The sequence below is a fragment of the Xenopus tropicalis genome, chromosome 6, assembly GCF_000004195.4.
Source record: "Xenopus tropicalis strain Nigerian chromosome 6, UCB_Xtro_10.0, whole genome shotgun sequence".
NCBI classification, from domain to species: domain Eukaryota; kingdom Metazoa; phylum Chordata; class Amphibia; order Anura; family Pipidae; genus Xenopus; species Xenopus tropicalis.
In genome coordinates, this window is record NC_030682.2 from 25048690 (window position 1) to 25063413 (window position 14724).

The 14724-nt window shown below is 40.8% G+C and overlaps 1 protein-coding gene across 1 annotated transcript in view; it reads right to left on the reverse strand.

The window, feature by feature from the left end:
* Nucleotides 1–36: 36 nt before the first annotated feature.
* Nucleotides 37–14724, reverse strand: part of apbb1ip (amyloid beta (A4) precursor protein-binding, family B, member 1 interacting protein) — a 53121-nt gene continuing 38433 nt past the window's right edge. Inside the window, 5 exon segments of the mRNA NM_001102933.1 lie at nt 37–1616; nt 4294–4385; nt 9699–9801; nt 10684–10782; nt 13519–13629. Of these exon segments, the coding sequence (NP_001096403.1) occupies nt 1044–1616; nt 4294–4385; nt 9699–9801; nt 10684–10782; nt 13519–13629 (978 nt within the window). The 3' untranslated portion in view covers nt 37–1043.

Below are 14724 nucleotides of genomic sequence, written 5' to 3' on the forward strand. Positions count from 1 at the left end.
TAAAAGATGCATCACAAAGAAAGCTGGACTTTAAAAAACAGCAGATAATATAGAGTTTATTTTTTCTTGTTAGCCACTACATTTCTTAATAAATGCTAGTGGAATGGCTGACTGGTGGCTTACCTGAGATTAAAAATTATGTTATAGTGTGGCTTGAATGTTTTCTTTTCCGCAATGCCTCACATACTTATCAGAGGTGGCCTTGACCATTTGTAACATTGCTATAACATTACTGCTAGGGTTTCCGTAATGCACCAATTGAATTGTCTTTAAACTTCTCAGAACTTTTACAACGCCCTATTTCTATCAATGCAAAGAAATTCTAGTTGTCTTATTATTCAGGCAAAGTGTAAGTCTGTTGGGGGTCAGTCAGCAGTTGATCATCCTTGGTGTTGATTGCACCAGAGACTGGTTGGCCGCACTGAGCATTATAAGAGGCAGTCCTGTTGGGAACCTGGAGGTACTGTAGGAATGTCAGTGGCCAGTCTGCGGCCATAACTTTCTCCAGATGTTCAGATACATGGTGCTCCTTCTGTGTTCCTCAGAATGATTTTCATACCTTGAGTTTTTTCCCTACTGACTTGTGCTTAGTAGAAGGGAATAGCTATGCCAAGGGTTCCTAATCTAAAGGCGAGGGGCCAGAATGGGCCACAATAATACAATAGTTTCTATCTACAGAATTATATATATTTGCAGTATTTACTATAAAAGTTAAATACATTATCAATCATTTCAAACCAAATCTTGTATCACAAAGCTGATTCCATACCCATTAAAAAGTAAGAAACGTGGATGTATAGTGATGTAGCTTTATGGCATTTCCCGTTTATATTTCTGCAAATAAAGTAAAAAGAAAGATTCCTCAATATCTTGGATGCACTTAAAAATGGTTAGAGAATTGGTGCAAAGGGAAAGTTACTACAGTAGTTTGTGATTATCAGCATAACGTGGTGTCATGTTGTCACTGTATTTAGCATTGCGATACTCACTAATGCTATCATTTACTGGGTACTAAAGTCTCTTTGTGTATGGCTCCTGAAGCTCTAGGTTGTAGTCTCTCTTTTCTTTTGCAGCGCTTTCATCAAATCAGACATAAAATCTGGTTGACCACCTGTCCCTCCATGTGCATTTGCTCCTGGCATAGGTCCCATAGTACTTTGTCTTTTTGGCGGATTAGGAGGATGTTTTTTCACAGGCAACGGTGGTACATTGGTTGCAGGAGGTGGTGGAGGAGGAGGTGGTGGTGGAGCTGCTCCATTAGAACTTTGTAATTGAGTAACTGGAGGAGGTGGAGGATTTCCAGCAGTAGACATAAAGCTTGGGGGAGGTGGTGGTAAAAAATCAGGTGGAGCGTCAAAAAAGTCAGGTGGGGGCGGTGGCAAAAATTCATCAGCGGGTTGAGGCAGTTCTGGTGGTGGAAACTGTGGTGGTGATGGAAACTGTGGTGGTTCTGGCATGAAATCAGTAGTAATAGCCTTCGGTTTAGGTGGACAAGCTGGATCAGCTGTCCCACGGTTGATGGATGATGCCCTTTTAGGCGCAGGGGGTGGCCGTTTGGTTACCGTGGGCGTGGTACTTTTTGATGCAGATTTATTAATCTCACTCGATTTTTTATCCTGCTCAAAGACAAAACAAAATCAATGTTATTATTTGATAACACTCTCAAATCTGTCCTTCAGGATACCTCTCTTTTCCCAAATACAAAGGACAAACTAACATCTTAATAATGAAAAAACTTGAGTAAAGGAGAAATAACGAGATGTTTATATATGAAGGATAAAGGGTTTTAACATTCTTGCAAGATGTTTCTTAATTTGATCAAACCAAATCCTGTTTTCCAACTGCTGAAGACAATAAAGCCCTATTTAAAAGAAAAATTACATACACACCTGATTGGCAAGTAGTCATTTCCCAAAATGAAATATTTTGCAAAGCCACTTTTTGCAGATATAATACTGTAGGCATTTTGGGATGAGTATATAGTATATTTGCACTACGTGAGTGTAGTCTATACTCCCTAGCACATTTGCGCCAGGTTGTGCAGGTTAGTTGGGTGAGTTGGGTGATGCATGTAAACCTCAATTTATGTGGCGCCAAACATTTCTCAATTGGATTAAATTCAAGGATTTGTCATTATAAGACACTGCAGGAGAAGCAGCATAACTGTTTGATTCTACCACCACCATACTGTACTGTATGTACTGTTTGTACTGTATGTATGGGTGGGTCAACCATATCAATAGCCCTGCTTAGCCCTGAGTGAAACAGTGGCACAAATTAAGCCATTGGTCCCTTATTGTTCTACCAATATACTTTCTCTTTGGGAGATCTTATCCAATCATGTGGCTTTAAATATCATCTGTATGATGATGATATCTAATTTGGGGTAGGCAGAAGAGGCACGTGCTTAGGGGGCAACACTGGGGGGAGGGGCGCTAGATATGAACTTCTGCTGTCTGCCTACTCCTAGTTCAAAGTGAGTCCTGGAGAATGGCTGGGTTGGCTTTTTGTCACTTTGCGAATGTACCCACTCCCCCCACTGGCACTCTCTCTTGTGCACATGGGGACGGGCTGTTATTGGCCCCTTGCCTTAGGCACTCCATCTACTAGGCCTGGCACTGGCTGCCAGAATTCTCCTCCTCTCATCCAGGAGGGTTCAGGCCCCTCCCTGCTGAAGTCCTTATCGTGGCTTCCCATGAAACAAAATATAACTTATAAACACCTTCTCACCACCTTTAAAGCCCTCCATTCCTCTATTCCTCACTACATCTATTCTCTTGTGTCTCCATACATTCCTGGCCGACTCCTCTGAGAGCAACCGCATGGTTGCACTTGCGACTACTACTGCCATTTCCCGCCTTAAACCCTTCTGCCTTGTTGCCCTTTACATTTGGAATGCCCTCCCTGTATTCTGCCAGAGTGAATCTTCCCTTAGTCTCTTTAGAACTAAACTCAAAGCCTCCCTCTTGGAGCACTCACATAGCACCCAAACTGAGAACTGTCACCCATTGCAGTGTCACCCACTATAACTTGCAGCACTTAATGCCCTCCTATTTGTGTCTGTAAATTACCCACCCACTTACAGTGCAAGCTGTACGGGCAGAGACCTACATAAGTAGCGCTATATAAATAAAAATATATATACGTATCCTACAAAAATGGATACTGGAGGTGTGGGCTAATAGAGCCGGCGTTCCAGTTGGGGGAAACAATAGGTTTTCTTATAAATTTACATATAAAAATGATCGCAGAGACGATTATCTTCGCTTGTTGATTTAGTTTGAATTTGCGTTTAATGAAAGGAGATTTCACGTATTTGCTCGTGCCGGCGCTACTCTGTGGATGACGAAGATGCTGACATGTTTGTACTAAGCAATTATGTTATAGAATCACGGGCTGAATAATAAGGATCCATTCCTGGGCGAATGAACCGGAGTCTAAACATTATTAACACATGAAATTTTGAAGGGCAGTTAATTGCTTGGATCCAGCGCTGGATAAACACAAGCGCTCAAGCCGAGGGAATGCTTGCAGTACTTCGCACTTCGATTATTTTCACGCATCTTAGTCATTTATCATTATAATCAGCCGTTTGTTTGCCGTCAGCATAAGCACGGGCGCAACTGAGATGCTTTTTGTTTAACCTACAGAAGAGAATATACATATTGTGCAAATGGATCTGCGCCATGTAAAGTGGCTACAAAATATTTTTGCTTCTTCGTGTGTTAAAGGGAAACTCCCACTGGATCTGTTTAAAATCTAACCTTAAAAAAAAAAAACATTTTCTTGTTTATATTCAGAGTGGTATGTTTGAATAATATTTTGTTTCCACTTTTAAGGCTTTTGGACCTATAATAAAAGTCTCTCTATAGGGTGCACCTTTCACCTGCCATTAGTATAGGAGTGAGTATTCTGTATTCAGTTTTGGTGCCCCCATAGAATGGGAACCGTGTCCCACGTCCCCAGCGTAGTGGCGTTGGTGTGCAGGCATGTGGTGTCATTTTGCCACACCTGGTGCGAAAATTTAAATAAATAGATGCTAAAGACCCGGGTTCAATGCTTGTATATACGGTAGGTTATTTGTGAAGTTCCTGGGTGCATCCGAATTCCTATTTTGGTTTGATCTACGGGTTCCTGACTTCCTGCTTTGTCCGTGATTACGTTTATTGCTGCCTGCCTCCACCTATTTCCTAAATATGACTCTCACCCCGGTGAGGGCCATTGGGCCTTAACACATGGTAAATGAGCCATTCAATCTCACTAAAAGAAACTCTCTACAGTTGAAATATATACCTTATTGTCCTCCCCACGCTTCCAGGCATCAGAAAAGCTGGAACTGATGGTGGTTACATTCTGGCAGATCTGACCATTGCCTTGGCTAGAGCCTGAGAAAAGAAAGCAGTGACAGTTATGTTATCTCTTCTCCGAGTAAAAATCCAGTGGCGCATAACCCATCTAACCACACCCAACTGTGTATTGCCACACCCAAACGGAACTGTACATAGAAACTTAACAGAGACTACAATGAAAATACAAGATGTAAAAAACCAGTGTCATATTTTCAATATTTATTTGTACAGTAACTGAAACTTGTTCAGCGGTTGCACTGAGACCTGATTTGTGTGAAGTATGTTGTGGCACAGCATCCGCAAACCAGCGATTACCTTTACTGGGCAACTCCTAAACTGTTTTATGCCAGTCCAGTTGCCTGGTGTTTATAGGAAACTACAAATTGACTTTAGTAGGACAGTATAATAGAAGGTGCAAAATTTGCTGCAGGTCTAATAGCCCACAGCAGACACTTCTCCCAGCAAATAGCAGGCACAGAGATTGAGAGAAAGTCACTTGAGTGTGGGTGGAAATTCAAGAGAAGGTCTTGGATGCAAGTATTTGTGGAGGTAATGAGCGAGGTGTTAGGAGTAGAAGAGTGTAATGAGCAGTTTGGGAAGTATTTGGAGATTAGCTCAGAGATGTAGGGTGGAGTAGCGCTTTGACCTGCCCAAGTGTAGAGACTGGCAGAGGGGTATGGAGGATAAATAGCTGTTGCTGAGGTACATGAGCCTGGGAGCAGTATTTATTATGGATTGGAGGGGTAACTGGAGGAGAAGGCTAGTTAATAGAAAGTTGGAGTAGTCATTACATTCATCAGAAGTTTGGTGGCATCTTGTGTCATAAATTATCATATTTTGGAAAGATTCCTTGGGTTCAAATAAAATGATTTAGTTATTGACTGGATATGGGGAGTAAAGAGCAGGAATCAAGGATAACCCCAAGATACAGAGTCTGTGGAGATGGGTTCATTATGGAGCCATTAATGGTAATGGACAATTCTGGGATGCTTTGGGTGTTGGATGGAAGGAAAGAGAACCATTTCTGTCTGACAGAGTTTTCATTTAAGGTAGTGCTGGGATATCCTAGTAGAAATGGCTGACAAACAAGAAGATCCAATCGCTTGGCCCAAGGGAATCGCATTGGCGCCTTTTTTTTTGGCCCGATATCGGTTGGGTAGGCCTGTTCATGGGTCCCATACACAGGCCAATAAACTTCCAACTCAGACTGTTGGCAGCATTTATTGGCCTGTATATGGATACCTTAACTCACTGGGATAATCCTACCCTTATTACTTGAAGAATTCTGAGTCCATCATATTTACGAAATTGATTATATATATTTATATTATTTGCATCCAAAGATTACCATATTGTAATTTCTTATTGGTGATAGTTCCCCTTTAAGCAATTTTAGTATGTGAGAAATCGAATCTTTAAAATGCTAAATGTGTTTGGATTTGTGGCACGTGTGTAAAATACCAGTTCCACCCGAGCCATGAACCATAGAGAGGGTTTAACACTGGCCAGGAATGCTTACACTACTGCATGAAGCCCATTGTACTCACTTAATGGCACGTTTGAATCTCTCTCAATAAATGAACAGGGCTATCCAACCAAATAATTGTTCCAAGCTAAAATAACGTATTCCGCCAGTAACAGAGCCTTGCTTTCTCAATGAGCACTATGCCCTGCAGGATTTCCATCTGCGCAGCAAAGAAAAGGCCGTTGCAAAAACGAATCAGACATTTAATAAGTTCAGAAGGTTGCCATTTGTAATTCTCATTGTAATTAGAATACTTGTTAATTAGAATTACCAGACCGAAGCCATTGTTACATATAATAAACACACTTGTTTGACTTGGGAGGACACTGCAAGGTCATTGAATAGTTCATAAACTTCATCCAAGAGTAATGTAATATAACTTCTTATGCACCTACTGCATGTACATTGCGATGGTCATGCTCCATCTGGGTTGGACTGGGCCGGCGGGACACCAGGAAAAAACCTGGTGGGCCCCACAACTCAGATCCGATTCCTGCTGGGAAGCACTGGCACCCCCTGCTCACCTCTTTCTTTTGATTGCAGTAAGGTAAGTATGCGGTATGCACTTTTGGGGGTGGTGGGGGCCCTTGGGGTGGCAGCACCGTGGGCTCCTTGGTAAATGCACACATGAAATTCACATATACTTATAACATGGTGCAAACTCTAGAGCTGTTTGCATTTTGTTTTAATATAACAATGGCGGTCTCAGCATTGGTGTATATGACTAGAACCATGGGCTAAGCCTCCCTAAACCTCCCCAACAATGACTCTGTAATAAAGAAAATGGAGATATTGTTGGAACTTTATCCTGCTGTGTGTTCTGGGCTAATACACATGACAACGACAATGCATTGATACTATCATGTGTACTGGGGGCATTATACATTATATTAAATTGGCAGTGTAGTTATTCTTCTGTGTGTTCTGGGATGTATGTTTTTACCTTATCATGTGTCATAGGGTTTTAGCATGGGAGGTATAATGTATGAAATTGCCACTGCATTTATCCTGCTACATATTATACATGGAACTGCCCAAGGATAGTGTGAAGTAATTTGTGTAGACAATGTCTTAAATTTGCCTTCCCCTTGAAAAAATAACGGTCTGCTTATGACTGGGACCCTTGTGTATAATTTTAGCATTTTACCCTATAACTGTAGCCCATGGAACAATATAGCAGTGTAGGGGCAGGGCTGTAAATACACCTCTAAGCATAGGGCTAGGTATGTGCAATATTTGCTCAGGAGCTTATGGAGTAAACAAGCTGAAGGCCTTAAACACCCTGCTGCCTGTATTCTGTAACATCATAATCCATTAAAGGCTGGGTGGTTTAAGTAAAGCTTAACTTATATATGACCTGCTTTCTGGAAGTAGATATGATCTACTTAGACTTTGCTAAAGTATTTGATACAGTACCACACGGAAGGTGAAATTAAATATCTGCCTGGAACTTTATTTTAGCTGACCATACTAAATTGTGCAAAACTATAAGTTCCATGCAGGATGCAGAGCTGATTTGACAAAAATTGGAAAACTGGGCAGCAAACTGGAAAGTGAGGTTCAATGTTGAAAAGTGCAGTTATGTCATTCAATTTGGTATGCAATTTGGTAGAAATAACAAATGCAGTTATACACTAAAGGGCAGTGTGTTTTGGGACCTCCTTAATAAAAAAAGGGGGGTCTGGGGATTTTGTAACTCTAGGCACTGTCACTTAATGGCAAAACATCATTTTTGCCTCCTTATAGGTCCCTGGTAAGGCCTCACCGTGAGTGTGCAGTGCAGTTTTGGGCTCCAGTCCTTAAGAAGGATATTAAAGGGGACATATACCATCATTTTTCAGAGTGCATTAATGGATGTTTTGTAGTGTAAAATTGAAGGAATTGGCTTTTTTTGGTGCATTTCAGGTCAAACTTTCATGAAACTGGCCAAAAACTGCTCTTGTTACGTCCATATCCCTGACTTCCGGTTTAAGACTCTGTACAGTTTTCTACAGAGCCGCCGGCTCTCACAGCTTCATTAGCTACAGCAGGTCCAGTTACTGAGGGCTTGGGCTGTGAGGGGAGGGAGGTGTTTGTAGTGACGTCAGTTTGGCTGAGAGCAATCAGCATTTACTCGCACATAGATCCCCACCCTCAATCACGCTCCTGCCAGCTAGCCAACCCTGATTGCCTCTTACCTGCCACCGCTGTGCTGTACCCTGCTGCCCATCTTTTCCCCCACCCAGAGAGCCGTTCCATCCTTCTCCCCTGCGAGAGCTGCTCTGTCCTGCTTCCCTGAGAGCCATTCCTAACTTCTGACAGCTGCCCCTGCGCTACTTATAAGGAATGTTCGGCTCTGTGCTTCTTTATCAGAAAGAAGCACAGAGCCGAACATTCCTTATAAGTAGCGCAGGGGCAGCTGTCAGAAGTTACAAACGGCTTCCTTATAAGTAGCGCAGGGGCAGCTGTCTGAAGTTACGAACGGCTCTCAGGGAAGCAGTTCAGGGCGGCCCTCACAGGGGAGAAGGAGGCTCTTGGGGGAAGCAGAACAGAAAGGCTCTGGGGGAGAAGGACACAATTAGCTGAGGGGGATGCAGGCAAAGGGACAAACTCCTTTTATTTATGTGAAAAAACGTTAATAGTTTAGAGTTCTAAATGTCACTCAAGTTATGATCACTTCCTGAGGCAGCATGAGAGGACACGCCCAGTTCTCATTTCAGCTTAGACACAGAGGAGAAAGGATCTCTCTGCTGCTTTAGTATAATTACATTTTTAACAGGTAAAACGTTTTTAAAACCTTCCTTTACAGAAGCACTATACATTTTAGAGAAAGGGGTATATATTACCAAAAAATGAGTATGATGCAATATGTCTCCTTTAATGAGCTGGAGAGAGTGCAGAGACGTGCAACTAAACTGGTTAAGGGGATGGAAGATTTAAGCTATGAGGTTAGACTGTCGAGGTTGGGGTTGTTTTCTCTGGAAAAAAGGCGCTTGCGAGGGGACATGATTACTCTGTACATTAGAGGGGATTATAGGCAGATAGTGTTCTTTGTTTTCCCAGAGGGCCCCCCCCCTTTTAGGTTATTGGAATGAACTTACATTTGAAGCAGCGTTTTTCAAGGTGAGGGCAGTGAGGTTGGGGGATGCCCTTCCTAGTGATGTTGTAATGGCAGATTCTGTTAATGCCTATAAGAGGGGCCTGGATGAGTTCTTAAACAAGCATTGTATCCAAGGCTATTGTGATACTAATATCTACAGTTAGTTTAGTATAGGTCTTGGTATATATAGTTTCTATATGTGAGTGTATTAATAGGTCTCTATAAATGCACTGGGGTTTATTCAGGGAGGTTGAACTTCATGGCCTTTTGTCTTTTTTCAAGCACAATAAATCCTTGGTTTGAGTTCATGCACAGTACAACTATATATATAGAATGTTATCTATTGATAATGGAAACTGGTCAAACTCATCTCCTCTCTCAGTTTCAGCTAGGGATGCACTGAATCCAAGGTTCGGTTTGGGATTCAGCCAAGATTCTGCCATTATCAGCAGGATTTGTATTCAGCTCAATCTATGCCCCTGCCCGAACGGAATCCTTAAAATCATGTGATTTTTTTTTTATCACATAAACACTGAAGTTGAACAAATTCACCACGTGCGGTTCTCAGATTTGGTTCAGTATTTGGATGAATCTCTCGCAAACAATTTGGGGTTGGGCCGAATCCTAAAATAGTGGATTCAGTGCATCCCTAGTTTCAGCATTACTTATCTGAATATTATTCATGAATTCACAGCAATCCATATAACTATGATAACTGGGCCCTGTAATAGTCCAATCACTTTACCTGCTGCTGTTGAAACCGAGGAACTGCCAAGAGTGGACCAATGAGATGCCAGCCCGCCTCTCTGTACTGCGGCTTTATAGTTTTCATACAAAACCTTCCCATACTAAAAGAAAAGAAATCCATGAGTAGTCAGTTTGTCTGTGATGGTAGGCCAGGGAGCAAAGTGAAAAAAAAAGTACACAAGCCGCCATGTTTTGCACTTTGCACCTTGTTTCCCCCCTTAGTGCTCTATCACATGCATCCAGGGTCATGGTAAATAACCTTTTTAATCATCAAAATAAACATGTTCCCTTTGGACTAGAGTTGAAAATACCTTTTGTTTTTGAGGCACTTTTTTTTCAGGGATTTTTTTGTACATTGGATTTATTGGTACAGGTATAGGACCCATTATCCAGAATGTTTGAGACCAAGGGCATTCTGGATAAGGGGTCTTTCTGTAATTTGGATCTTCATACCTTAAGTCTGCTTATCAAAAATCAATACAACATTAGTTAATCCCAGTAGGATTGTTTTGCCTCCCATAAGGATTAATTATATCTTAGTTGGGATCAAGTACAGGTACTGTTTTATTATTACAGAGAAAAGGGAATCATTTAACCATTAAATAAACCCAATAGGGCTGTTCTGCCCCCAATAAGGGGTAATTATATCTTAGTTGGGATCAAGTACAGGTACTGTTTTATTATTACAGAGAAAAGGGAATCATTTAACCATTAAATAAACCCAATAGGGCTGTTCTGCCCCCAATAAGGGGTAATTATATCTTAGTTGGGATCAAGCACAGGCACTGTTTTATTATTACAGAGAAAAAAATTTAAAAATCTAAATTATTTGATTAAAATGTAGTCTATGGGAGACGGGCTTCCTGGATAATGGGTTTCCAGATAACGGATCCCATACCTGTACATCTGTCTCACTTGCCTTGTAACAGGGATAATTAAACTGCCTAAGCTATTATAGGCTTATGGAGCAAGAATAGATTTACCTTGGCTATTCTAATGCCAGTAACCCACTGATGCAGTACCCAGGGATCCTCGCAGCACAAGTATTTAATATACTGTGACTCCTTCTGTATTTGTGGATGCTGTAAAAAAAAAAAAAAAAAAAAAACCCATCAGGTAAAGAATGTTAGAATTCAGTAGCGTGAACAGCTGTAATGTAACATAGGGCAAACTGCTTAGGAACAAAAATGTCCTCAGAATCCCCATCGCAGTCAGTTTGCTGCATGTATGTATGTTATCTCTTGTATATGTATTAAGTCTAAATGAAAATATGCATCTATGTCTTTCCCTTACACTGTTAAAGAATGACATGAATTAAATGTGAAATATACACAAGGTACTGCCCAAAGAACTAGAGGAATTACATAATATGTGTATATATGTTTAGTAGAGGACAGAATTACCCCATGGGCTCATGTGCATTTAGCAGAGGGGAAACTTAGGAGATAGACACAAGAATAGTAAAGCACAGACATATGATGCAAAATTTGGATGTTTCGGATGTTTTATTTAGTAGTACTACTCAACGTGCCCATTTATTATTATATATAATATTATATAATTGCTTTATAGCTCTATTTTCACAGGAAAGAACTTGGTTTGAGGGTCTGCCATGTTCTGTAGCAAAAGCCATTTTATTAGATTAACAGATTTCACTTCTGTTACATTAGAGTCAGAACCAGGGAAAGCAAAAATATAAATTCTGCTTTCAATTACAACCAATAACTTTTAAAAACCACTGAAATGTTTAAATATATGTATATTGGAAAGTTTCTTAGAATCACAATTTGGGTGGAAATTAAGATTTGCAGCAGTATGAGACTTTTTGGCCAAGTAAAGTCCCAGGCCACATAATAAAGTAGCCATGGGCTTTTTTTTGTAGAGCTGGTCATGCTATTGCCAGTCATATTCACTTTCTAAATGGTTCCCAGATTTCATTTTTAAATTGAGTGTTTAGTGGAGCACTGATATGGGAGACATAAGTGCCCCTAGAGCCAGGATAACAGCTAGAGTCAGGTTCATTCGCTCCTGTATAAAATTTACCCTACTGCGTGACTGTGATAGGGACTTTAGATTGTAAGCTCTACTGGTGCAGGCACTGATGGGGCCAGTGTATAAGCTCTGCGTAATGTCTTGGTGTTATATAAATAACAAATAATATTAACTAGTCGTGGATTCATTTTTATCTCTTCGGAATGCACAGCCATTGCCCTATTCCCACCAGCAGATGGTGCACCCTGCTACTGGTTTGCACTGGATGAATTCTTTACATCATGGAAATATATTTATCTGTAAACCAGCTGAGATATTGGGTCGACAAGACAAATGTGTGAATAGCCCTGAAATGATGCTATTATAAAGGCAGGAAGATATAGAAAATAAAAGCTGCATTAGAATAATTCCTAATGTCCTGATGGGATGATCAATATCTCTATGAGTACTGTTTATATAGTGAATATTGTACCCCCTATTGTCACCACCTTTTTTACAGGTCATGGAACTCCAAGGTGACTTCTAATATCCTCATATCTTACCACAAATTAATTAACAAATGAATATTATTTATTATAATACACAAGCACCAATTATACACATCACTAAGCACGGATCATAAATGATCACCAAGCTCCAGTTATAAGGATATAATTTACAGAAAACTCATAGGACTTGTGTGTTATAAAATTATAATAGAAAAGAACCAAGAATATTGTGTAAATTATATCCTTATAAACAGTACCTAGTGATGTCATCAGTTATAATTGGTGCTTAGTAATGTAATTTGTCACATGACTTTGTCAAAGTTTTGTATTACAAAAATAAATATACCCCCTGTTGTAAAATATTAGGATTTCAGAAATCACATTAAAGTTCCATGATTGGTATAAACGCATTTATATGGTCATGAATCACCTCTGTGACTTCTAATATCCTTATAATTTACAATAGGGGGTATATTATTACCTAAGTACAACTCATTGGGACATCACAAGTAGTTAGTCACATTATTCCACTGAATAAAAGACACACAGATTTAGAACGTATGCCTTTCATTATCAAAACCCACAGGCCAAGCTCTGCTTACAGGCGTTAGGCTCAAAATGAATTTGAAATGCAAGAAGGGTTACGATATTTACAACAGCATTTACAGGGTTTACAGCGTTGCCAATAAGTATTATTTTGTGGTCTCAGTACATGATTACAGTGCCTTGCCATATGTCCCAGCTTTGGGGCTATTATAGTGAATAACAGTTCTCTAAGCCTGGTTGGGCCACATTCATTTGTGCAGCAGAGGGAGGGGACCTCACGCAAGCTCCATTACTGCCAGACCTAAAGCCTTATTCAGCTGGGCTTAATATTCTAACCTCATTTCTTTTTCCATAAACCGGCCGATCACGAGAACTGCAGTCAGTTCCCCCACGTCTGCAATGAAATTAGCCAAGTGTGATTGGCCCTATAGACAGCATGAGTAAATAAACAGAAGCTTTACCCTTCAACTAGTGGGAAGGTCACTCTCTGCTCTGCTTCAAAGACACGGTTTCCGGTAATACGTCATTTACAGTAGCAGCAGGGCAAGTAGCAATCTTAAAAACCACGTCAGCTTCTCATGCTTTGAACCCTCTATGTCATCTGCTTATATAATCCTGGCCTTTCTTACTCACAGCTGGAACAGTGGGTCCATTATATAGACCAATAGTCGAGCAATGAGAAATCCACTCTCCAAGCAGAGTAGGCCAGTCAAAAACATTCTGTTTCCATCTATTTATTGTTACTAACCGATATTTAATGGCCATGTCATAAGCCTCTCAGAGCTAACGTACCTTCAGGACAAAGCAGTGATCAGTGGGGGCTTTATATTTCAGCTTGTACTGCGTGCCATAATAAACATTCACGTTGTCGAACTGCACAAAGCACGCCAGGTCGCGGGAGGTCTGCAACACAAACACAAGCACGTCAGCGAAGAACAGACTTCATGGAACAAACATGCTATTTAATTAAGCAGCATTTGTATTCATTAGTCTATGGAAGGATATTACAGTTTGGAGAAACCAAAGAAGACCAAGGTTTATGTCACACAGATATTCTGTAGGCCCAGAACTATCTGGTTTGCCATTGGCTATGGAAGCCCCACAACCATTGTTACTGACACGGGCCACTACATGATACAATTACATTTATTTGCTTCTTATTTTGTGGTAACAGTTTGAGGGAGGATATTGCCCGTTTCAGCAGCCCCACAACCCAACAAATAAGGTCCATACACAATGGGTTTGCTGTGATAGGAGTGGAAGAACCTACTTGCCCCGGCCTCACCCCAGTTAAACACCTTTGGGATGTGAGCCAGGCCTAATCCCCAAAACTAGATGGAAGTTCTTTGACCCAGGACACAAGCTATTTACCACACACTGTAACTATGAGACTCTCTGGGAATGGGTCCTCGTGTATTGTTGGGGAAAGGATATTGTATAAATGGTACTCTGGTTGATCAGATTAATTAGGCTCCAGCAGTTTTTAAAGGGGAACTCTGGCTTCCGAACAAAAATTTGTTTAAGAGCCCCACTCAACACAGAAACCACTAATATACCTATCACTGTAATCTGTTCCATCAAAAAGTATGAATAAATACAATTTGTATATGCTGAAATCCAGCGGTAAACAGTTCTTGTCTTTCTGCATCATTTGAAATCCTGGCAGGGGAGGAGGGACTAAAACAGTGATGTTACAAATTGTAACTTACTTTGCTGTTAACAACTAAATATGGCCGTGCGTTTCACGGTGGAATGCACGGCCATCTCTAATTTTCAACATCAAAGTAAGTAGGATAGCAGAGCAGGAACGGTGAAGTTGGAGCGGGGAATGGTGGTGAATGGGTGATGGGTCCTTGTGCTGGGTACCCGGTGGGCCCTATGTACCACAGTCCAACTCTGAGTGGCACTAAATCAGAAGACTGAAGCAGATTGGAAACAATGGAATAAAAGCCTATGGAGAAGGGTAATTGTATTTAAACAGAACAATGTAACAATAAC